Source organism: Macadamia integrifolia, chromosome 13 (assembly GCF_013358625.1).
Source record: "Macadamia integrifolia cultivar HAES 741 chromosome 13, SCU_Mint_v3, whole genome shotgun sequence".
Lineage (NCBI taxonomy): Eukaryota > Viridiplantae > Streptophyta > Magnoliopsida > Proteales > Proteaceae > Macadamia > Macadamia integrifolia.
Window position 1 is genome coordinate 1,250,235 of NC_056569.1, and position 25,083 is coordinate 1,275,317.

Here is a 25,083-nt window from a genome sequence, read left to right on the forward strand (position 1 = left end):
AAAAAATGAGATTGGACGGAACTCCAAGTGGAGTTCCGTCTTCCCAGTTTCGTTCCATTTTAAAAAAAAAAAAAACAATATCGTTCCCGATAAAAATCTGAAATTTTGAAACATCATTTTTTCGTTTAAAAACTGCATTTTGACACAGAAACTGAAATTTTCGTTTTTGACACGAAACGGTATTTCTGGAACAGAAATGGTACCAAACAGGCTCTAAGTTATACATTTGTTTTCAGCCCTTTTTGCAAAACGTTTACTTTTACTTGGGTATTCTTTTTTTTTTTTAATTTCTTAAATAAATATAATTATATATGGGGATTTGGGACAGCTTTTAGTGGAGATAACAATTAAGCCCCCAGGAAAGAGTTTCATTACAAATTAGTCCATCCTCTTGACAATATTGCATAAGAGACTTATGGGCATGAAATTATTGCTGTCATAAACATTTTATAGAGAGTCTTGATTATTAATTGAATGCAAAAGCATTGTGAAATTGCTTAAATATGTAATAATTAATTTATAATAATATTTAAATTCTTTTGTAAATTATTTACAAAATATGCCAGTGAAATCGGAATTTTTGTCCAATCATGATCCGATATCTCTCTCATGAATCTAGTACAATGATGGTATAATAAGGGAGGTCTCCACTGTTAGTACACCAAAACGCATAATTTAACAGCAACCATTTGGAACTTTCAAATTTGGGGATCAATTATAAATTAGGGAGAAAGAACCTTATCAGTCTGGTGGACAAAATCTCAGTTTGATCTTCAGAGTCCAAAACTCTGAAAATTCATAAACTGGGCTTTAAGAAAAATGAATTTATACAGAGAGAGAGAGAGAGAGAGAGAGAGAGAGAGAGAGAGAGAGAGAGAGAGAGAGAGAGAATTTCATTTTCTGAGGATCTTGATCGAATACGGGGTTGAATAAGGAGAATTACTTCTTCAAGTTCCAATCTAAGTGAAATTCAGTCCTGTTTTCCCCTCTTTTAGTCCAATATGGGTGGCTTCTCGCAATCAGTAATAGTTTAACTTAAGGTAGCAAAGACAGAGTAAAGAGTAGGGATCCCAATAATGTCCAGATGCGTAATCCAAGCTTAGGTAGTCATCGAGAAATGTCATTATCCCTGAGACGGCAACCTTGAGATATTTTCTTTTTGATAGTAAACAACCTGGAAAGGTAACTTACACCATCAGCAGCTATTATTGATTTTCATCCTCCCAATACTCCTTTATCTTCTCCTTCATTCCTCACCCACCCCCATCTCTCTCTCCAACAACCTCAGTGGGAAGTGGTAGTAGAGAAATGAGAACAGAGATGGCTGAAGACATGGTGATAATTGGTGCTGGAATAGCAGGGCTCACTACAGCCCTAGGACTTCACAGGTATACTACTTTCTCTTTCCCAATCAGCAGTTCAGTGTACTACAACTATATTTTGTGAGTCTGGTTTGGACAAAGGAAGATGAACTTCTGGGTCTATTTATGACATTTAGTGTTATTAGGTGGATCTCATATTGGTTGATGGTTGATATCAGCTTCTTCTTCTTCTTTCTTTCTTTCTTTCTTTCTTTCTGTCTTTCTTTCCATTTTTTTTTTTTTTTTTTTTTAAATTTAATATCAGCTTATTTAACTGCTTTATAACTCCTATGATGGAGTTATTTAACTGTTATGCTGGCTATTTTAAGTATTCATAAAACTAATCTCAGTGATTACTAGAAGAAGGTGCTGCTGCAGCTCAGCTCAGCTCAACTCAACTCAGCCTTACACCATCTAAATGGGGTTTATTGAATCTAAATTAAACCTCAATATTGACCATGTGGCAATTATTGTTTGAGGAAGCGGAATCAGTGACAGAATCAGCTTCCACTCTTCTGATTTTGCCGAATCAGTCAGAATCAGCTTGAACACTTAAAAAAAAAAAAAAAATGATTTTTTGAAACAAGAATTCGCGAGAATCAAATTCAGAATTCCATTTTGATTCGTGGGAAGCGTCCAGCCACCATCCTAGGGTCCTAACATATCCCCCTATTTATGAGTTATCGAATATACCTCTTACTGTTTTGTGATACCCTCTCCCACCCATCTGTAAGCCATGTTAAAGGGATTCCCTTTCACTGTGTCTTAAGGAAAACTCGTCCATCAAAATAAGTAGCTACCTTTAATCAGAAAAAAAAAAAGAGAGGAGGTTGTGGAGAGCTATATTGCACCACCGGACATGCCCAAGGCAGTTACCCGCTTTTATTCCTTCCTTCTGTATATTGCTTAAGGTTGAGCTGTAGACACTGAAATAGTTCTCAGCACATTTGCTTGGTTGCCTCTGCTTCCTAAGTACTTGCCGTGGTTTTGGTTTTGTTTCACTTGATAATAAAGATGATGCCATTGATTTTGCAGGATGGGATTGCGAAGCTTGGTATTGGAATCATCAGATAGCTTGAGAGTCACTGGGTTTGCACTTGTGTTATGGACTAATGCATGGAAGGCCTTGGATGCGTTAGGCATTGGTGATTTTCTCAGAGAACAACATGTTCTGCTTGATAGGTAGTTCTTCCATTAGAGGATCCTCTGTTAAGCAATTTTTTCAGGGACAGACATTTCCAGGCCTTAATGAGGCATAGCCAATTACTCACATTGCATATGTGTTTGCAGGTTGGTGTTTACATCAACTATATCTGGCCTAGCTACCTCCCAATTGCCATTAAGGGCTGACAGTAAACAGTATGTAGCTACTATAGTATATGTAAAAATTCGTATCTCATGTTTCATCAAATTGTATTACGGTCTGATGCCACTTTTTGTTGGTTTAACCTCTGATTTTACCAAAAACTGGGAATCTAACTGGAAGACCAGGGAACCTGTGGCTACTTTTAGTTTAGCCCCTTTAGACCGGTTGAGCATTCTAGGCAGGGTCTACAAACCCAGAATTGGGGTCTAGATAGGTCCCTGGCCAATCCAATTTGGGTTAGGATCATGAGGAATTGATACTTAGCATAGTTGGAATTGTGTATTGTTTATGTTTGTGGAGTTTCAAATGCAGTGAAAGCAGAGAAGTTCGTTCTGTGAAAAGGAACGCTTTGGTAGAGGCCCTTGCAAAGGATCTACCACGAGGCACCATTAGGTTCTCTTCCAAGGTTGTTTCTATTGAAGAAGCTGACAACTTGAAACTGCTGCATTTGGCAGATGGGTCCATCCTCAAGACCAAGGTAAAAAACCCTTCAAGTAGTCAACTTTGTGTCAAAGCTGATTATGATTATTGCAGATAAAAATTCCTCAAAATCACTCAGAGGAAGTGATACCAAAAGCTCTAGTAAAGGCTCTTGGATACTTCTTCAGTTCACAAGTTTCACAACCATAAGTTCTACTACATTGTTTTCCAATTTCAGGTATTAATTGGGTGTGATGGACTGAATTCAGTTGTTGCAAAATGGCTGGGTCTTGAAAAGCCAGTCTCTTCTGGGAGATGGGCAATTAGGGGCTATGCAGAGTACTTGGGTGGCCATGGCCTTGAGCCCAACTTCTTGCAGTTCTTTGGAAATGGCTCCCGCTGTGGTCTGATGCCTTGTGATGAGAAGACTGTATATTGGTTTTTCACTAGGACTCCATCTGCCAAGTGTAAGTATTTCACGATTTAGTCTTACAAGTCTATGCATTTAACTATTCAGAGCTGTCTTAATGACACCTCTATAGGTATATTTAGAATTTCCAACCTTTTTATAAGAGGTCAATATATATATATATATATATATATTTGATACCTTTTCTTCATATAGGTTCCATTTTTGTTGGATTTAAAACATTATTATATAAAGTTCAAAAAGGACAAAGTGGGAATATTTCTTACTCATTATACAGTAACTATGTTACTGGCGCAAAAACTTATTGAATATAGTAGCTCTATGTTACTTCATTTTTCAATCATGCTACTTAGATTTTAGAAGAAAAATTTCTGTAGAAATTGGGCAAAAGATATGCACACCGTCTGTGAGTGGATTCTTTTGCATGCCCTCTCACAAAAATTGAGGGTCCCACATGTTTATTTATTTATTTATTTTTATTTCATCTATTTTAAAAAAAAATGGGCTCCACATGGGTGATACTTTTTTAGAACACTAATTGGTTTGGCGTGCAGATTCCTTCCCACGCTAGTAGTGGTGGGAACCCTCTCCTATATAAATTTTTCGTCCTCAACTACTACCTAAAATGTAGCTATTATGTCTTGTGCCATTGGTTTTTTCTTCTTAAAAATTTTATCATTTCCTCATTTTACATCCAACCAAACAGATCCATAGTGGTATTTTATATGATGCTTTCACATTTAACTCATTGAATCTTTCTCCGTTTTTCTCAAATGTTTGGATGAAGACAAAGAAATAGAAGAGAACCCAGCCATGATGAAACAGTTTGTTTTGAGTAATCTTGGGAATGTCCCTGAGGCATTAGTGAATGCCATAGAAAGCAGTGACTTTGGAAGTATTGTAGCCTCACCATTAAAGTTCAGGAAACCATGGAATGTGTTATGGGGAGAGATCACCAAGGGAAATGTCTGTGTAGCTGGTGATGCCCTCCACCCAATGACACCGGACATCGGTCAAGGTGGGTGTGCAGCCTTAGAAGATGGTGTTGTTCTGGCCAGGTGCCTTGCTGAAGCCCTGTTAAAGGAGCCGGGAAGAGAATCCAACTCAGGAGTTGAAGATAAAGAAGATGAATTCAATAGGATAAAAATGGGTTTGGAGAAATTTGCAAAGGAAAGGAGGTGGAGAAGCTTTGAACTTATTAGTACAGCTTATGTGGTGGGTTCGATGCAACAAAGTGAAGGAAAAGTCATTGGCTTCTTAAGAGATAATTTGCTGTCATCATTATTATCTGGATTGCTGTTGAAGAAGGCTTCTTATGATTGTGGAAAACTCAATATCTCTTAAGTTGTTCTTACTTCGGAAGTGGTTGTCCTTGAGATATATATAAATATATATATATATATATATATATTAAGTTAAAATTTACAGAGAGATCAGAGTTATTTAAAAGTAGATCAAATCAAGGTGACTCTTTTGAAGCACATATGTCTGTTTATAATAAGCTTGAAATAAAGTTTGTTTACTGTATCAAGTCAGTTCTCAATATCATGATTTTGATCACTCAAAATTGGAAACCTAGGCTGTGTTTAGTATGCATTCTTGGATTAGACGCTAGGTCTAGGACATATTCTGAAACCCGATTCTTTCTTCTCTTTTTCTTTTCCGCTTTAGAACGCATTTTAGACCAACAATCTATTCTAAGAATGCATACAAAAACATGTGCAACCCGTTAACAGAAGATTGACCCATAAGAATTCTTAATTGCCCAAAGAAAAAAAATGTTTTCTGAAAATAATTTTGGGCAGAGATAATTGTGGTTCATCCTCAGTCAATACTAGTTTACAATTAGGGATGAGATTCTCTAGTCCGTGAAGGAAACAAATGAAAGGTTCAGAGATTCTTGGGCGGAAATTGACCAAAACTGCATTCCAAGAATGAATATCAAACGAAGCCTAAGGTTGTAAATTTGATATATACGTTTGAAACTACGTTTTAAACACATCCCCTTTTTTACCATTTAAAATATGTTTTTCCATATGCTTCCAAAGATATGGGAAAAACTGCAAACAACAAGCATTCTGGTTCTAAACACGTTCTCTTTTTTTGGTGTTTTCTAAGATTTACCTTGTTGAACATAATGTCTACTTAATTGACCATATCTCTATCTCCCAAACTCTGATCGACCTGATTCTTTCGCTGACTTGAAACTAACTCAATGGCTATATTTCTCATGATATCACTTTCAATTCAATATCAATGTATGGGTCCCGAAATTGAGATAGAAACTGATGCATTTGCTAAAAGGTGTTTCTAAAATGATGACTCCCAACTCAAAGTGAACATACATTACTCCAAGAGTGTGTTGACTATGTTGACAATAATTAACGATATCAAAGTTAAGCCACATTGCTCAATAAGACTTGGACATGTGTGGTGTATGAATTTAGAATTGGTGTTGGATGATATTCAATTATATGCCATAGAACTTATAATGAGACATGAGATAAATATGCATTAGTGTTGGATATTGTAGTTGTTTTAAACATTAGATGCAGGTATTCATGTAATAATTCCTTAATTTATATGAATATATTATTTTTTATCCCGTTTTATTTGAAATTTACACATTTAAAATCCGTATCGTTCGTTTTCCGTTTTTTCCGTTCTCTATTGTTTTGATTGTATCGCTCGAAAAATTTTAATGTTTAAAACCCATATCGTCCATTTCTATTTTTTATCATCCTGTTTTTGCCAACTCTGATCACGATTCAGGATAGGAGCCCAAATATCTGAATAAAGTCCAATCCTCTATTTTCGCTTCTATAAAATGATAGAGCAGAGACTTCGAGATAGACATATCTTGAAATGTCATCCTCATGCGTGTCTGGTCCATCTTAAATGCAGCCTTGAAAAGTGTTAACTTTCACCATCAGAACAACAACTGTCCAGTGCAGTTGGTGAGTTGTGGTGTGCGAAAATCTCATGCTCACTAGGAGGTCTCGAGTTCGAGTCTTCAGGTTGTTATCTACTTCCCTCACTACTTACCAAAAAAAAAAATGAAAAAACTTCCACCATCAGCACAGCCATTATTGACGTAACATCCATCATCAGCAGTATTATTGATTTCCATCCTCCCATTACTCCTTATCTTCATCTCCTTCATTCCTCAGCCCCATCTCTCTCTCTCTCTCTCTCAACCTCACAGTGGGAGTGGTACTAGAGAAATGAGAACAGAGATGGTTGAAGACGTTGTAATAATTGGTGCTGGAATAGCAGGGCTCACTACGGCCTTAGGACTTCACGGGTATATATACTACTTTCTCTTTCTCAATTTCTTACACCCACGGACAGAGGGGTCTGGATCAGTTCCCCGGGGAACGTTCCACCCCCCCCCCTCCAACCCAAAAAAAGGGTTTTGAAAGAGTTATATTTTATCAAATTAGTGGGCGAGCTTTTGGCGTAACAGTTAAATTGCACAATTGCAAACATGTTGGTCATAGATTCAAAAATTGAAAACAGACTCTTGCCGAGTAAAGGATAAGGCTACGTACATGTGCCTTTCCCAAACCCTACAGTAATAAGAGCCTTGTTCACTCAGTTGCTCTTTTTATATATATATATTTTTTTACTAAAGTGAGAGATCTTTTTATATTTGAATGGGGCCTCTTTTTTTTTTTTCCACCCAACAGGCAAATATGAGGCTTGCTAGGTTCAAGCTGTAGACACTAAAATAGTTCTTAGCACATTTGCTTGGTTGCCTCTGCAACCTATGTTTACTTGCCATGGTTCTGGTTTTGTTCCACTTGATAATAAAGATGATATGATGCCTTTAATTTTGTAGGATGGGATTGCGAAGCTTGGTATTGGAATCATCAGACAGCTTGAGGGCCTCTGGGTATGCACTTGTGTTATGGGCTAATGCATGGAGGGCCTTGGATGCGATAGGCATTGGTGATTTCCTCAGAGAACAACATTTTGAGCTTGATGGGTAGTTCTTCCATTAGAGGGTCCTCTGTTAAGCAATTTTCTTGGGGCTAAACATTTTCAGGCCTGAATGAGGTATAGCCAACAACTCACATTACATATGTGTTTGCAGGTTTGTGGTGACATCAACCATATCTGGCCTTGCTACCTCCCATACGCCATTTAAGGCTGACAGGAAATAGTAAGTAGCTTCTAGTATATATAGAATTGGGAAAAGGTTCTCTGAGCCATCGAGGGAGGATACGTTAGCGCACACACACACTCTCTCTGTGAACATGATCTCGCTGGTCTCCTATGTATGAAACCATGACACCACACCTCATTGTTGTGTTCATCTGTGCTGCTTACTCAGAGAACTTTCGTCCATAAACTTTTAATCTCCATAAACTTTTAATCACTTCGTGGATCAAACCAACATTTTATTAATGTGGAAATGCAGTGAGGGCAATGAAGTTCGTTCTGTGAAAAGGAAAGCTTTGCTAGAAGCCCTTGCAAAGGATCTACCACCAGGCACCATTAGGTTCACTTCCAAGATTGTTTGTATTGAAGAAGCAGGCAGCTTAAAACTGCTGCATTTGGCTGATGGGTCCATCCTCAAGACCAAGGTATATGTATATATATAAAATGAACCCTTCACTAAGTAGTCAACTTTGTGCCAAATCCAATTTTAGTTATCCTAGATGAGAATTCCTTAGAATCACTCTTGTGGCTGAAGAAGTGATACCAAAAGCTCTCTTGCATACTTCATCAGTTCACAAGACTCAAAACTATTAGATCTACTACATTGTTTTTCTATTTCAGGTATTAATTGGGTGTGATGGAGTGAATTCAATTGTTGCAAAATGGCTGGGACTTGAAAATCCAGTCTTCTCTGGGAGATGGTCAATTAGGGGCTGTGGAGAGTACTTGGGTGGACATGGCCTTGAGCCCAACTTCTTCCAGTTCTATGGAAATGGCTTTCGCTCTGGTCTAGTGCCTTGTGATGAGAAGACTGTATATTGGTTTTTCACTTGGATTCCATCTGCCGAGCGTAAGTATTTTTACTATTTCATCGAACAAGTCTATGCATTTAACTATGGGACTGTCTGAATGATGCCTCTATAGGTGTATTTATACCATGAAACCTTCTGATTTCCCATTATTTTACTTCCAAGAGTTTTCTAAATCAAAGGTAAAAGAGAGTTTTAAATTATTTGACAATGACTTACCATTATACAATAGGTTACCATGTTTTCTCATTTTACATCCAACTAGACACAGCCGCCATAGTAGTATGTTATGTGATGCTTTCTCAATGGTTGGATGCAGAGAAAAACATACAAGAGAACCAGGCCATGATGAAACAGTTTGTGTTGAGTAATCTGGGGAAAGTACCGGAGGCCTTAGAGAATGCCATAGAAAACACTCCCTTGGGAAGTTTTGTGGCCTCACCATTAAAGTTCAGGAAGCCATGGAATGTGTTATGGGGAGAGATCACCAAGGGAAATGTCTGTGTAGCTGGTGATGCCCTCCACCCGATGACACCGGACATCGGTCAAGGTGGGTGTGCAGCCTTAGAAGATGGTGTTGTTCTGGCTAGGTGCCTTGCTGAAGCCCTGCCAAAGGAGTCAAGAAGAGAATCTAACTTAAGAGTTGAAGATAAAGAAGATGATGAATTCAATAGGATAAAAAAAGGTTTGGAGAAATTTGCAAAGGAAAGGAGGTGGAGAAGCTTTGAACTTATTAGTACAGCTTATTTGGTGGGTTGGATGCAACAAAGTGAAGGAAAAGTCATCAGTTTCTTAAGAGATAATTTTCTGTCATCATTCTTAGCTGGATTGCGGTTGAAGAGTTCTTCTTATGATTGTGGGAAACTCAATATCTCTTAAGTTGTTCTTACTTTAGAAGTGGTTATCCTTGTCCTTGAGATATGTATTAAATTAAAAATTTTAGAGAGAGCAGAGTTTTAAAAGTAGATCAACTCAAGGTGAATGAACACTCTTTTGAGTACATATGCCTGTGTACTGTATGATACTAATGGAGATTTGTTTCTTTCTCATCAGAAAAAGGAAAGCAAACAATAGAAATGACATGTCTGATTGAGAAGGAAAAACAGGTGTTCAGGATTATGGCAAACTATTAATACATGAATAGGTATTTGATTGAAGAGAATAGGAAGACCGTAGAGCCGCCCTATCACATCCCACTCATGGTTCCCACACCCTCTCTCTTTTCTATAAATGCTCTTCCCTATTAGACGTATCTTCACCCTCCCCTCCTAGTAGTATAAAACTGCACTCTAGCTTTGTATGTATCCCATGCCTTGATTGAATTAGGGTTTGAAATTTAACACATTAAACTAATCGACACTATTCTGAATTGCCATACAGTTCTTCCATGTGGCAAAATTGAAGTATCTACTTGGAGATTTGTTTCTAGGTGAGCAGGGTGTTCATATTGCATTTAAAGACCTAAATGTCATTACTCGGATCCTCTCTAGTGCCTCAATATGCTTAATGTGCATCGAATGGTTGGCAACACTTGGACACACACCTTTTACCATCGGATGTGCCGTGGATGCACTAGCAATTGACGTTTATAAACCTAGTATAAGGATCCGGATCAGTTCAGGCTGATGGCTTGGATCAGTGAGGAATCGATCAGAATCAGCCCAAATTTGCTCCAACTGTCCAACCTTAGATTTTGGAATAGGATCGACCAATCAGGATTAGCCAGACCGGCCAATCCTATCGATCCAATCCCCATTTTTATAACCCTGCTACGAACCGTGATGTTAGATAAGTCCCAAAAGAAGGAACGCCATTGATAGGACAATTTGATGCAAAGATTCCTATCTAACGGTTTATGTACGTAGGTATACACGTGGTCATAGAGCTTATGTCTTGTAACAACTCCAAGGCGGTCAGACTATTGGGCAGAGGGAGAGAGACGCAGACCAGAGAAAACGCTGGTTTTTATCGTCTCAGCTCTCAGCCTTACCACCTTGCAGGGAAGACGGTAAAAGAAAACCTTAACGCTTAGCCTAGAGGAAGGAGAAGATGGCGAACGCAGATGTGGAAGCCGTGGATTTCGAGCCAGAGGACGATGATCTCATGGATGAAGACGGAGCCATCGAAGTCGAAGCGTCCCCTCGAGCTCCTCCCCCTAAACTGAAGTCTGCCATCACTGGTGGCTCTTCCGCATCCTTGTCCGCACCTAAGAAGACCAAGGGCAGAGGCTTCCGAGAAGAAGCTGAAGCAGAACGTAACAATCGCTTTGCTTCTAAAGATTTCGATTCTTTGGACTCCAATGGCGGCCCTGGTCCACAACGATGTTAGTTCACTTGTCTCCTCTTGTTTTGTTTTGGGGCTTTTGAGTTTCTCTCTGAACAGTGCTTCTGTTTGTTCATTTTCGTGTTACATTCTTATGCTACCTATGGGGTTTCTCTGCTGCTAGGGTTTCTGTTTTCTGTAGTGTTCGAAAATTTTATTTTTTGTTTTCTTTTTTCCGTTGACATACGCAGCTATTGAGGGGTGGATTATTTTGGTAACTGGTGTACACGAGGAAGCGCAGGAAGATGATCTCCAAAATTCTTTTGGTGAATTTGGGGAAATTAAAAATTTGCATCTGAATCTTGATCGTCGAACTGGATTTGTCAAGGTAAGTGGAACCGTTTTACTTGAGTACTTGCTTCTTATTCTATCGTTTATACATTAATAATCTGTTTCCAGGACTCATGATATTTCTGTTGTCTCAAATGGAATCATGGTATTTTGTATTCTTTGCGTGTGCCTATTTTGTGCTTGCTATATTTTGAAGTCATTAGTAACATAGATACTTTTTCTTCTGGTTTTTTGGTTGGTATTAATTTTTGAAGCTGGGAAAGAATGAAATGTTATTCAAGATGTAACTGGTGGCACAGTACTATAGGTATAAGTTGGTCTGGAGTTGTTGGAGAGAAGGAGATTTCATTGGTTTCTTATGTTGTAACAGTTGTCACTAGCTCTAGATTTCTCAAATGTTAGACCTAATTATCAAGTGTATATGCTGGAGTTAATATGAACTGCATATATGAAATTGAATTTTAAACTTACCTATCTCAATCTGGTGGGGTTTCTTCCTCAAATCACATCAAGATTAACTGTGAAGTAGTGACTAAGGCGACTGTAAGAATTTCTATTATGGTGGGGTCTTAGAGATGGTCATGCTGCTTTCTTTGGGAAATTTTCTGGTCTCCTCAAGAGGTGCCCTTTGCAGAAACAGAAAATCTCTTGTATGTCCAGGCCACAATCTTGTCCAATAGCATATAACTATATATTCCTGGCAAAAAGCAAAAACAACTGCCTCCGAGCTCAGGAACCTTCATGTAAAGCGTTCACTTAGGATGCAGGACAGGTTTGAATTTGTTTGTAAGCCTGTATATGGGCTCAGGACGTAGCCCCATAAAATTTTAGGGTTGCTATATAGGGTGGGGGAGAAAGGAAGACTTACCATGAAGCTTGTATTACTAAGAAGGAAGATTATCTACGTGCAAGAATTATGGATGGAACTCATCATGAACACTGGGAGAAAAAAAAAAAAAAAAAAAAAAACAGACTGTAACAAGAATGTAAGACATAAAAGTGATGTGTTTATTGAAACCAAAAGATGTTTAAACCATGAAAAGGTATTGCGGAGAAACAAGAGAAGAAAAAAAGAATAAGTTTCCATAGGGGGTTCATCTTTGGAGCTCATCCAATTGACCAAGAAATCTTGAGGAATTCAATATGCTTTGATAATCGAAAGAATTATCCTTAAAGATTTGAAAATCTAAGGGAAAATAAACTCATTTTTCATCCTAAAATATTCTTCTTAAAAATTATATTTTGAATATTTATAGGGGGATTGGATAGTCATCAAGAGAAAAATAATTTGCTCTTATCTGCTTGGCCACCTCTCGCGAAAGTTCTCCGGCACACCATTCTCTCCCCCATCTCAAGCAGCGGTGACCTAGGGCATAACCAAGCCAGGTAAGTATACCCTCACCCTCCCCTTCTCATCTCTCTCCCCCTCTCTTCCTCTATCCCTTTTCCTCCTGCTCCTCTCTCCCTCACGACCCCTCTTTCTACCGCTTCTCTCTCGGATCATCGTTTTCATGTTGAACCTATAGTAGTATGGCTCTCTTCCGATTTCTCCTCCAATATATCCCACACCCCTCGAGTTTTTCCCCTCCCCCTCCGTCAGCTTCGAATTTCCCTCCTCTACCTACTCCATTTTCCCAAGAGTTTCTCCCCTCTCCCAGCTCTGATTTTCCCTCCTTCCGCAAGTGAGAAAATAACCCCTCCCAATTTTTCCTCTGTTTTATCCCAACCTTCTAGATTTTCTCTCTCCTCCCACCTTCAATTTTCTCTCCTTTTTTTGCGAGTGAGTAAAAAACCCTCGACCAACTTGCTACCTCCAACTCTACTCTCTGCCCCTACTAACTTACCCTACTCCCCCTTAGCTCGTTTGTCTCTTGGTACCCCACGATTCGCTCCTTATGATTTCTTTGTGCTCGCCGCTTCTATTCACTACCCTCTTTCCGACTTCTACCCTATCGTTAGCCCCCTTTGACCACCGAATCCTTCCCACAAACTGATTTACTCTACCCTCCCTGCTTCTTTAATCCCTTCACCTTGATTCTCCCTAGTCTCAACTTGAGCTTATCAAGGATTAAACCATCACTCCCACTTTTGTGACACTAACCTTGCTCCCATCGCCGTCCCTACAATCAACCTTCCCATTTGCGTGGTTAGTGTTGTGTCCTATCGCCGCATCACTGCTGCTGTGACACAATTTAGGCGCAAATTGCAATGCGCCGCCTACTTTTGGATTACTTGATGTCGTCTCCTGTATACTTTTGCTAACTGCTCATCGGCTTACTTGTGTACTTATCTGTCTTATCATCTTGCTTTGTTTGATCGGCTGTGTTTGAGTATCATTTTTCATGTATGCCATATGTGCTATCTGCTTCTCTTACAACTGTTATTCGAGTTATTTGGTGAGAGGCATCGAGAGATTTAGTTCTTTCGTTTATAGTCCTATTCTCTTCTTTACTTATATTTGATACCGATATTTACTATCTCTCCATATTGTCTTGCATACTGTATATTGTAAATTTGGTATGATGTATGTGTTGTGTAGAATGTTGCCGTATCATACGCTGTATCTTGGGTTTATGTCTTGAGCTTTCGCTTTATATGTTGAGAATCTTTGTTTAATGTGCTAGGTGCCATTTATCTATACCTGTATCCTTTGTTTTCCTTTCTTACTATATATATATATAGTTTTACTTTGATGCGTCAAGTAGGTAGCCGACACCTTATTATATTAAGCCAATCCACCGTTTTCATGGATCTCCATATTTTCTTATCACAGTTCATTCTCTTTCTTTGTTCTATGTCATTTTATCCTACTGCCAGGGCATCCCACGCAAGTGAAACACAACAAAGATTCACTTTGCAGCACACACAAAGGCGAGTTAAGAATGTTGGCTGTAAATGGAGGATTTGATCTACTTCCTGGAACATGGTTCACTGACGAGCAAGAGTTTAGAGTTGATGGATGTTATGAGGAGGAGGAGGAGGAATAACATTGCATGTATCCGAGAGACTAGATGGAAAGCTAATAAAGCTAAGATGTTGGGTTACTTCAAACCATGGTATTTGGAAGACCAAAGTGGTAGGGGTGCAGTTGGCTTAGTAGTGGATAAAGACCTAAAGAACGATGTAGTGGATGTTAAAAGGGTGGGAGATAGGATTCTATACATAAAGGTGGTGTTAGATAAAGAGAGGGTCAACATTATTAGTGTTTATGCACCCCAAGCTGGATTGGATGAAAACTGCAAGCTATAATTTTGGGAACACATTGATGAATTGATGCATGATTTTGGACCGGGTGAAAAGATTATTATGGGAGGGGATCTGAACGTACACATTGGTAGGGATAAGAGAGTTTATGGAGAGGTCCATGGAGATTATGGAGTTGGGGAGATGAATAAGGAGGGGACCTTAATTTTGGACTTTGTGACAGCCTATGATCTATCCATTGCAAACACTTTTTTCGCTTAGAGGGAAGAACACTTATTTACCTATAGAAGTGGGCCACATTCCAGCCAAATAGACTTCTTCCTCGCTAGAAGGTCCACCAGATGGATGTGTAAGGATTGTAAATTTTTGTCCTGGGGAGAGCTTAACATCTCAACATAGATTGATTAACTTTTGATTTACATCTAATTGTAAAATTTTTTAATCAGGCATCAGTTCTTCAACATAAGCCATGCTGTTAAATTCTGAAATGTTTGTGACTTCTTGATTAACTTTATAGGCATGCATAATCCCATATATTGATTAATTATCCTAATAATGGCAACGGTGCTAGCTCCTCATCCATTTTTCTACGGGCTTAATTTTTTTTATCTAACATATCTAAGATTCCATTTTAGGAAATGCTGGGGAAATTATTCAAGGGACGTTATCTCCTTAAATTCTAATGGGATTTGATGGGATTTTTGGATCCTTGAATTGAATTAGATTGTGGCAATAGTGATTTAAAGATGTGTTGGAAAGAAGCAATCCTTGTAGGGTTTTTTTTTCTCCCTTTGATTTCAGTTCGTGGCTTACACAAGAAAAGGTTATGTTATTGGGCCTCTGTTTTGAGTTTTGTTGTCTTTTCTTTTTTTTTTTTTTTTGGGGTGGGGTGGGGTGGGTACTTTGGGTTTTGATCTTGTTTGGAAATCTATTCTTATGGGAAAAGTTTCTCGAAGAGGCCTGCTTCGAGAGTCCGCTCATGTTTTTTTATTATTTTTTTCTCAAATTCTTTCTGCCCATCCTCTTGCTCCTTGTTGCACAAACCGCTTGTCCCACAGCCTCAATTGATTTTGCTTGGGAGATTCCATCTCAAGTGACCGCTTGGAGAACACCCACCCTTTCTTTATTTTGTATCTTTCCACCAAGTGTTCAAAGGTTGCGCTCTTCATGGTGTTAAAGTATATACGGGGGAAACTATAAGGCAGTGACCTGTTATTTGGAATTGTCTCTCGTATGATTTGACTTTGCATGGTTTTGAAATATTGAAATGCTGATTTTTTTGGTCCTTCAGGGCTACGCATTGATTGAATACGAGAATTTTGAAGAAGCACAGGCTGCAATATCTGAAATGAATGGTGCTGAGCTCCTTACCCAGACCATCTCAGTTGATTGGGCTTTCAGCAATGGACCTTCCAAAAGAAGAAGCATGAGGAGGAGGTTTGTTAATTTTCGTGAACTTTGCAATTATTTAATGCATATCCTTCAGCTGTTTCATTTAGATGACTGGCATTTGTTCACTTTTGGCATGTGATTGATGAACTTTGTGTTGGCAGATGTTCTGACTTTTAGCTTTTACATTTACTCTCTATTTCTGTTACTCTTATCTGGAATTCCTGTCAACTGTCATCAGTCCATTTTTCAATGAATGTCTAGTCTTTCCTCTTTCCTTTATGGATTTTGCCTCTAAAATTGTTCATGCCATGCAATCAATATTCAGATACAACATTATTCTCCCCTCTTCCCCCTCCGCAGATGGTCTTCCAAGTCCAGATCCCTCGACATGATTTAGAGGGCCATCCATTTTGATGTTGCTTCCAAACTGGGTAATCTCCCCCTTAGATCTGTTGTAGACTCCCCAAGGAACAGACTCATTGTTGCTTCCTGGGGTTTTTTATCACACAACATTATTCTCCCCCCTTCCCCCCACCCATAGGGCTGTATCATTTGGCCTTTGGGCTCTGTATACCCCCCCCCAACCCACAAACCCTCTTTTCCTGCTTTATATATTCAGATACAACTTTTGGTGGTTTATGCTTTGAAAGAATTTATTAGATAGCCCTGTATATTTTGTGGGATAATTTTGTTTGTTCTGCCTGTTGAGATAAGCATATCCCAAGGATCCACTATTTGAGCTATGTGACAGGATGATGTGGTGATTCTAACAATTGATAGATACGTCTTAGGTTTGTATCAGCCAGTTGTCAAATTTCAAATGCCCTCTTTTGTATGGGCAAAAGCATCCATGTATTTTCAGCCATCAGTGTGTGCCCATGCACCTCATAGTCCCTAGACTTTCAAAGCTTTATTTTGCCTCTTGGTGACATCTGTTTGGGCTGAAACTTGACATGTGGGAGATATTTGGGCCATTGAGAGGAAACCTTTGCCATTCTTTTATCTGTTGTGTTTAACTTCCCCTACATAAACATCATTTAAATCATGAAAAGAAAAAGACATATTTAATGATTTAAGAATTTTCCAGCTTTTCAATTTATTTTGGTGCCTTGAACTTCAATTCTCCATCCCTTGGAATTCTTCAACAAGAAGCTATGTTTTCATAAACAGTATGCGCCATATCTTGCCAAATTTGTTGGCGATTGAAGAAATCAAATACTTGAACATTTGTGATGCTGCATTTTGCGTAGCTGAATCTAATTTTTTTTTTGGCGGGGGGTTGTGTGTGGTAGATATATCTCTTAGAATTTGAGTTCAATAACTTGAAAAAAATACGTGTAAATTTGCTCTTTGATCTTTAGCTTGCTTTTCTTTGTTGTTTTTCCTCTTGCTGTACAATTAAATGCAGATATCTCAAGAAAAACTGTTTGTTATTTGTTGTAGGTCACCACGTGGGCACCGTTCAAGGAGTCCTAGGAGGAGATACTGATGTTACCTGTTTTTGGAAGTGTGTTGTCATCTTGGGATATTAATCCATACTTAGTTTTGTTGCTAGAATATTTGTTGATGCGGATGGTTGATTCATGCTTGAGAGATTTCTCTTTCTTTTTCCCTCAACTGTTTTGTGGATCTGTTTTGGTTTCCTCTATGCCATAACCTTTTCTGTTCTTCCCTGGATTGTGTGGCATTCACCACAAAAGAAAAGTATGGTACTAGTTTATGTAAAAAACTATGATCAGTATTATGTTGAGTTACTTTGGACAATGCTTTGCTTCCACACACACACACTGAATAGTTTAGTCTGGACAGTGCTAACTGTTTAAATCTGTCGATTGAGCTTTCTCCCTAACCTTACACATGAGAATGAGTTGGATTCTGCCATAATAACGTCCCATTCCTAAATCTGTAACATTTGAAAGAGTGAAAGGCTTCGAGGGATGCTCTCCTGATCTCAAATCTTGGGATTGTGATGATTCCTTTGGCAGGTAATTATATGACTGCAACCTTTACTCTTTTTTTTTTTGGGGTATAAACCTGCAACATGTTACTCAGTTAAGAAGTGTGGTCTGGAAAGATGATGCCTGCTGCAGTTACACTTGTTCTGTGTCATTCCTATTTTATCAGATGTCTTAGAAGAGGTGCAATTATACTTACTAAGATGATCCCCCACCCCAACCTAAAAAAAGAAAAAAAGAAAAAAGAACAAATTAAGATGGTGAGTCCGGTCCTTCTGGATCAGCTCCCTGTATTTGAAGAATTATACTCTTCCCATATGCTTTTGTGGTAATACATATCTATTTTTACTTTTAAGAATGTTCTTCTGAACACTCTTAAATCTTAATGGCAGCATAGAGAGGTATTTATGAAAGCAAAAGAGCATGTCGTTTGTGAAGCTTTCACATTTGGGGAGCTGATGAGGGCATTCAAATGGTCTTATGGTGTCCTGTTCAAGGGTGTCAAAACCAATTTGGAACAATTTATTGAAAATAATCTGAACTGTTTAAATCGGAACTGATAAACCATATAATAAATGGTTTGGTTTGGTTTTGATTTGAAAACATAAATTATTTATCAAATCCGTCCGATTTGGTTTTGAATTGTTAAACTGATGGTTTTAAATGTTAAAAACTGTTTAGCTGAATATATTGTTACGTGTTTAAAATTGAACTGAGCTGTTAAGACTAATAACAAAATCGAGACCAAATCCTTTTAACCGAAAAACCAAAGTCATCTGCAAATCGTGAAAAAACCATTTAATTAATGATTTTCAAAACTAAAACATACTGCTTAACACCATTATCCTTATGCATCATTAGTCTACAAAGCCATTTGCTTCTCAAATGACCATGGTTATTAATTGAGTCTGGATCCTCTCCTCACATGGTGACTTTTCCACATAAGATCTTATTATTGAGAATGGAACAAGTCTTAGTATGAGAATGATTCTCCTATGAGATTGATCCACCAGGGTGGAATGCACCCAATAATCAATTGTGGTGGGATGACTGAATTCCATCTATATGAAAGAACCAGTACGCGAATGGTCAACTCTGATCAACATTCCCTACAGGTGAATGTAAAAATACTACTTGGATGATGGTGGGGAGGGTAACTCCAGTTGGTCCGGAGTCCCGGACTCCTATTAACTCTCTCCTTCCCAGTTGGTGGGAGATGATTTGGTGGTTATCTTCAGTCACATGAGTCACATGGTGGTGGTTTTGTCCAAACGGTCAGGTGTGGACTCTGTTATGGATGAGTGTCTTGTCTTGTGTCAATTAGATTGGACTTTAGAGCAATCAAAGTCCAATCCAATTGACAACAAAGTTAAGACTAGGAACAGTAAAAAACCCCTAGACCTGATGCACCTGGTAAACCGGGATTGGCCACTTTGAGCTACTTGCAGTTATCAATGTCTGCTCCGGCTATGACAGGAACCTGCTTTTTCACACCTCACAGCTCCCTTATCTATATCAAAGCATATCTTACCAAAAAAAAAATCCATCTCATAGCAGGTGATAAAATTGTCGCAGCCTGTATGTGAAATAGAGAGAAGAGTAAGCTTTAAATTCGGCAGCAGGTGCAGCCTTACCAGATCTAGAGAGAGAGAGAGTTAGTTTTAGTTCAAAGGCAAGAATACACGTGATGCTCATGGTAAACTGGTGGCCAAACCTGACCAAACCTATAGGTGAGGAGAGTATTAGTCTTAATAGTCCCACATCGAGTGGGACAAACCCATTCCTCATGTGAACACCTTCTGTTATCAGACCCGTCATTCAGGATGAAAATTTACATTATATGATAGAGGGTTTTTTTTTTTCAGTTCCGTCCAATTCTGTATCAGGCTTGAGTCGCTTGACACCTTATAAATTGGAGCAGCCTTACCACACAAATGAGAGAGAGAGAGAGAGAGAATGGAGAGAGAATTGTATAATGCCGTAGTTAGAGGTGATATTGAGGCCATAGGGAGATTTGAATCATCAGAACGACTGCAAGTAACGCGTCTAGAGAACACAAGCCTTCATGTTGCAGTACAAATAGCATCAGCTCGTTCTGCACCATATGAAACCAAAGCAAAGATCGAAGCGATATGCGATTTATGCCCATCATCATCCCTTATCGGTCGAGCAAACTCAGATGGCGATACTCTGCTACACATCGCCGCAAGGGGAGGACGATATGACATAGTAGAAGTACTCATCAGTAAGTACTCTCATGATATTGAGATTGGATCGTTACTGAAAATGGTGAATTTAAAGAAAGATACGTCTTTGCATGAAGCCCTTAAAAATCGTCACCTTTTTGATTGGACTTATCAGAAGGAGTACCTTGAGGTAGTGAAGATTTTGATAAAAAAAGAACCAGAATTGTCCAATTTCATCAATGTAGCTAGTCATGAAAGCCCAGTTTTCATAGCTGCCAGGGAAGGACTGCTCGACTTCTTGCATGTGCTCATGAATTCTTGCTGCTCAGAATATGGTGGTCCTGCCAAAATGACAGCTTTGCACGCAGCAGTTCTTTTAAGGGAAGATGGTAACCATTTCTGAATACCTTTTTCTTTAATGTCCTCTTTTTGGTTTTTTGGTACTTGACAGTGGATGAGTCTGTGGGACAATGATTAAGTTGCATTATGTGATCTCTTGCATTATTGCAACATGTTAGTCACATTCACACCTTGAAAGTAGCTAACCCCTAGACCCTGTAGTAACGGGAGCCTTGTGCACTGGGTTTTGTTTTTTTTTTCTTGTTTGTTTGAATGTGTGTGGGCTTGTAGATGCATTGTCCTCTCAGTTGATAGTCTGGGTTCTCCCAAAATAAGTGTCCACCGTTCTAACTATTAGATCATGAGTCAATGATATATTAAATGTTCTGACTTGGAATCTTAATACCACTTGTTAGTGGGATTCCCATAAGAAGAGAGCACCTTCTCTCGTGTGGAGAGTTGATCCGGACTTGCCTGACGGCCTGAGTATGGATTGTTGACTGTTTTCCAAAAAGGGTTAGACTGTTTGAATGGCAGATATTAGAAGTGGGAAAGGAAGATTTTCTATGTAGGCATTACATAAAGTTATTAAGTATCTATGGGTGGCCACCTAAATGCATATTCTAGGGTTTTCGAGGAAATTGAGCTCTATTAATTTTTCCTTTCCCTTGGATTCAGGAGAAAAGGATGGCTTCCTATCAGCAAAGAAAAGAGGAATAACAAGAAAAACAGGTATGACCTCATCTCTATCTGGTAATGTCTCAATTGTGTGGTATGATTAGATCCTATAAGTAAAGAGGTCCCACTATCAGTGCTTTATACTTTAGACATATTTGTGGATGTCTTGCCATGTGGCCTTAACTTGAGTTTAATTAAGGGTATCAAAATCTATTCAATATATATATATATATTTTTTTGCTACGGATGGGTATAGTCCCGCGGGTCCATATTGACCTCACAATCATATGAACCGGGTCATACCGGGGTTGAATGAGAATTATTCAACTTTCACTGAAAGTAGTGAAAAACACTACACACCCCTTGTGAGTGGCTCAAGGTATGCCTAGAGGGAGTCAGAACTTAGAATGTCCGAGTTTACAGTAGTACCAAGTTCGTCGTTCACCAACTGTACTACCCCTTGGGTTAAATTTATTCAATATAATATACCATTAAGAACGAAAAACAGCGTCCATAGAAAATGGTCATTCGAGACTCTTCTTCTTCTTGAATCTGTGATGTTGAATGATTTCAATGACTAGACATTTAGGAAGTGAATGGCTGGTGGTGGAAATGAGAAATGAAGTGAGAGTATGGAGTGGGGTCTAGGGAGGGCATGAAGCCGAGGAGATCTAGAGGGGGGGTGGATGCTGGGAGGAGGATGGGAAGGGGAGATGCAAAAGGGGTGGATGGGAAGACGATAAAGAGGTCAGGGTGGGTAGAGGTAGGGATGTCAATTTTTGGTTCGGCTTGATTAATAAATATGTCAGTCTCAAGCTCGGCTCATTTATAATCATTCATTCACGGTGCAAGGGTGTAACTCGATGAAGGTCGATCGGGATCAATCGATTACTAGCCCGACTTTAGAGTCCATTTAACTTTATTTTTTTGGTAGCTTGATTAAGGACCGACAACCGACCGATTGTATGATAAATTAGACTGTACCTAGCATATGAGGCTCGATTACTTAAACGGGCCAATCACAGTGCGAGATCCTAAAGTGGACAAACCCGATTAGACCCGAGTGACTGACACCCTTAGAGAGGGGTCGGGGGAGGAAACAAGCTAAACAGAGATGGACTCTTGATCTGGCAAACGCCTAATTCCCAAAAAATCTCAAAACTTGGAGTTGCACAACATTTTTGCTTGAGAGGAAGACATGAAATTTCGCCAATAACAAATTGTTGCTTTCATTTGCAGTTTTAGATATCATAACAAAATTAATGAAAAGCAAGCCAGATCTCATTGAAGAAGAAGATGAATTCAAGCTGACTCCACTTCATTATGCTGCAAACTTGAATTCTGATGGGAAGATCAAGGATTCTCATGAGAGGGTTAAAATGTTGCTAGATCCATCCCTTGTTGGTGATCATACATCAGTAGTGTATCACTCAGACAAAAATGGCATGACAGCCCTTCACTATGCAGCTCTTAGAGGCAATACTTTATCAATGGATGCATTGATTCAATGTTGTCCAGATTGCTTTGAGCAGGTTGACAATAGAGGATGGACTACCCTTCATTTTGCTGTGAAAGCTGGAAGTGATGCTACCATCAAATATATGATTACAAAGAATGCAAATCTTTCCAGCATTTCAAAGTTTATGGTGAACAAGTGTGACAAGAATGGAGACACACCTTTACATCTTGCTGCCAAAATTCCAAATCTTGATGCAATGAGATTTCTTGTGGATCTCCCTCAAGTGGACAAAAGAGCCCTAAACAAAGACAACTTGACTGCTTTGGACATATTTAAAGCTAAGGGAATCGATGACATCTTGGAAAAGGTAACCTTCTATCTACTTCTTCCTAATAGTACTGGGTAAATTGATATAGGATAAAGATCCCCTCCAACACCAATGATATTCCAACAACGCATCCAATGGCTGAGAGGAGTTGGACAGGCATTCCCATGGGTTGCAAGGATCTACATCCTTCCATAGCTAGTAAGTTTAGAGACCTATGTTATTGAGAGAGAGAGAGAGAGAGAGAGAGAGAGAGAGAGAGAGGAGTCAATGTGGGATGACTTGGACTCACATCCCAACACCTGCCAACACCTGGGAATGCGTGTTCAAGTCATCCCAGCCGTTGGATGGGTGTGAGGTAAATGATTGGCGTTAGAGAGGATCTTTTTCCGTCGATATGTCCCTCAAAGGGGCGTATGATAAAATTCTCGTTTCGGGCTCCAAATAATATGGCAAATTATTGGAAATGATCTAGATTTTCCACATTTCTATAGGAGAGGTGACATTTTCATAGATTCATGTTGGCAATTTTTCTGGCCACCTAGCCACTACTTAGTTTTGTCATATGAAAGTGCGATGTGGCAATTTTGACTGTATGATATATAGGAAATGATCTAAATTTGCCACATGTCAAATTTCAGACTAGAAGGAAATGGGTTTCCACTATTTGTATCAACTCTACTAAACGTCATCTATTATAATTGAGGATGGTCATAGGAATTAATCCTGTATTAATTCTATTGTTGTGTCTCTTAAGGCCATATCCAATTGAAAGCTTCATTATTTTCATCATCAAGGAAAAAAAATTGCACAAGAAAGTCTTCTTATAGTGAACAAAATTACTTGCAGAAATCCCTTATAGGCAATTTGAAGAGTAAAACAGGTAGAGTCTCTAGTCAAGCACCAAAGATTGCTAAGAATAATGAGACCCAACAAGAAGGTGGAGAAGATGAGCAGAGGAGCCCAAAGATCCAAGACCCTAATAGAGAAGGGCAAGATCCAAAAAAGAAAGACAGAGAAGACATAGGCCAAATACGTGAAATCCAACTGGTGGTGGCAACCCTCATTGCCACTGTTTCCTTTGCAGCTAGTTTCACAATGCCTGGAGGTTACAATGGTGATGGCCCAGACCAGGGCATGGCAGCTTTAAACAAAAAAGCAGCTTTCCAAGCTTTTGTAATATCAAATACACTGGCCATGGCACTATCGAGTTCTGCTATATTTATCCACTTCAGTGCGACGACGACCGGAAAGTTCATCGACCTGAAAATTTCCACCAACAAAGCAGCTAAATTCATTGTCCTTGCTAACACTGGAATGGTAGTAGCATTTGTGTGTGGTACATATCTAGTTCTAGCCAACAACAAACCACTAGCCATCTCCACAACTGTTCTTGGCTGCTTATTTTTCCTTGTTGTAGGGGGAAAACTATTAACTAGCATTTTTAAGTATTGTATTAATCCTATACTCTGTAATATTATTAGTCCTATACTCAGTAATATTATTGGTCCTATACTCTGTAATAAGTACTGGGGTGTAATGTATTTTGTTTGTTGTTTTCCAATTTGCCACCTTTGCCAAAAGTGTAATAATAAGAAGTCAAAGGAGAAGGACAAGGACAAGGAGAAGCCAGTGGAGGAGAAGAATCCTTCACAGAGTCCTGCAGAAGATTCAATGTAAGGTTTAAGAATGGAATCTGCACTTAAGTTATGCTATTTGTACATCTTCTTACTATTGCTTGTAAAAGTTGTTATGTAATATATGGTTTTTTTTTTTTTATTTATTAATGAAACTTATAAATTGTGAAGTCAAAAACAGAGCACAAAAGAAGGTGAAGCTCAAAGGGAAGAAGTGACACCAAGTTCCGCCTACTATGACAACAGGTAAGGGAAAATGCTATACCATCAGAGTCCTTCTCCAATTACTTAACTTAAGAAGCAGTGATAATAAGAGTAAAAACTCCTTCCAACTCTTGAGATCTATGGAATTTCTAACATGGTCTTGTAGCTACGTGGAAGAACCCTTGCCTACTTACATTTCGATCAGCTGTGTGGTTGAGTAACACACCCACCTAGCTCTTGGTCTAGGAACTTACTTGTGTATGGGAGCTCGGCCTTAGGACACCGATCCACAACCAGGAGTACCCCTAATTACTCTTTTTGAAATTTCCCTAGACCCACATAACACCAAATCGACCTTTTCAACTTTCACGCACTACTATAAATGCAAGCGAAGTTGGCTTGGGTCACAGCAATGGAAGATCCACCAAAAAAAAAAGCAAAAAAACAACAAAAAAACAATAATCACATTGGATTGAGTACACGTATGAGTAAAGGACGACAAGAACTTGAGACACCCCTCCTTAGAGGCTAGCTCTATCAC

The 25,083-nt window shown here is 38.9% G+C and overlaps 4 protein-coding genes across 6 annotated transcripts; all 4 read left to right on the plus strand.

The window, feature by feature from the left end:
- Positions 1 to 764: 764 nt before the first annotated feature.
- Positions 765 to 5,108, plus strand: LOC122059200 (monooxygenase 2-like). Of its 2 annotated transcripts, XM_042621885.1 has the most exons (7): positions 765 to 1,182; positions 1,289 to 1,388; positions 2,397 to 2,543; positions 2,652 to 2,720; positions 3,028 to 3,205; positions 3,386 to 3,614; positions 4,365 to 5,108. In XM_042621885.1, exons 2-7 carry the CDS (start codon positions 1,309 to 1,311, stop codon positions 4,919 to 4,921), a joined length of 1,260 nt encoding a protein of 419 aa, XP_042477819.1. In that variant the 5' UTR covers positions 765 to 1,182; positions 1,289 to 1,308; the 3' UTR covers positions 4,922 to 5,108. The 2 variants fall into 2 exon arrangements, with proteins under 2 accessions (XP_042477819.1, XP_042477820.1); XM_042621886.1 differs by having other exon boundaries at positions 771 to 1,388; positions 3,040 to 3,205.
- Positions 5,109 to 6,718: 1,610 nt separating this feature from the next.
- On the plus strand, positions 6,719 to 9,552 carry LOC122060089 (monooxygenase 2-like). The gene is made up of 6 exons (XM_042623256.1): positions 6,719 to 6,881; positions 7,419 to 7,565; positions 7,674 to 7,742; positions 8,001 to 8,166; positions 8,363 to 8,591; positions 8,870 to 9,552. Exons 1-6 carry the CDS (start codon positions 6,802 to 6,804, stop codon positions 9,427 to 9,429), a joined length of 1,251 nt encoding a protein of 416 aa, XP_042479190.1. The 5' UTR covers positions 6,719 to 6,801; the 3' UTR covers positions 9,430 to 9,552.
- A 901-nt stretch (positions 9,553 to 10,453) lies between these two features.
- LOC122060080 (RNA-binding protein Y14) lies at positions 10,454 to 17,523 on the plus strand. Its single transcript, XM_042623249.1, has 4 exons — positions 10,454 to 10,873; positions 11,064 to 11,200; positions 15,659 to 15,804; positions 17,203 to 17,523. Exons 1-4 carry the CDS (start codon positions 10,600 to 10,602, stop codon positions 17,246 to 17,248), a joined length of 603 nt encoding a protein of 200 aa, XP_042479183.1. The 5' UTR covers positions 10,454 to 10,599; the 3' UTR covers positions 17,249 to 17,523.
- A 1,641-nt stretch (positions 17,524 to 19,164) lies between these two features.
- LOC122059536 (ankyrin repeat-containing protein At5g02620-like) lies at positions 19,165 to 24,486 on the plus strand. 2 transcript variants are annotated; one of them, XM_042622377.1, is made up of 5 exons: positions 19,826 to 19,959; positions 20,076 to 20,289; positions 20,918 to 20,971; positions 22,157 to 22,743; positions 23,551 to 24,486. In XM_042622377.1, the coding sequence occupies exons 2-5, from the start codon at positions 20,211 to 20,213 to the stop codon at positions 24,379 to 24,381; spliced, it is 1,551 nt and encodes a 516-aa protein (XP_042478311.1). In that variant the 5' UTR covers positions 19,826 to 19,959; positions 20,076 to 20,210; the 3' UTR covers positions 24,382 to 24,486. The 2 variants fall into 2 exon arrangements, with proteins under 2 accessions (XP_042478310.1, XP_042478311.1); XM_042622376.1 differs by having other exon boundaries at positions 19,165 to 20,289.
- Positions 24,487 to 25,083: the final 597 nt, after the last annotated feature.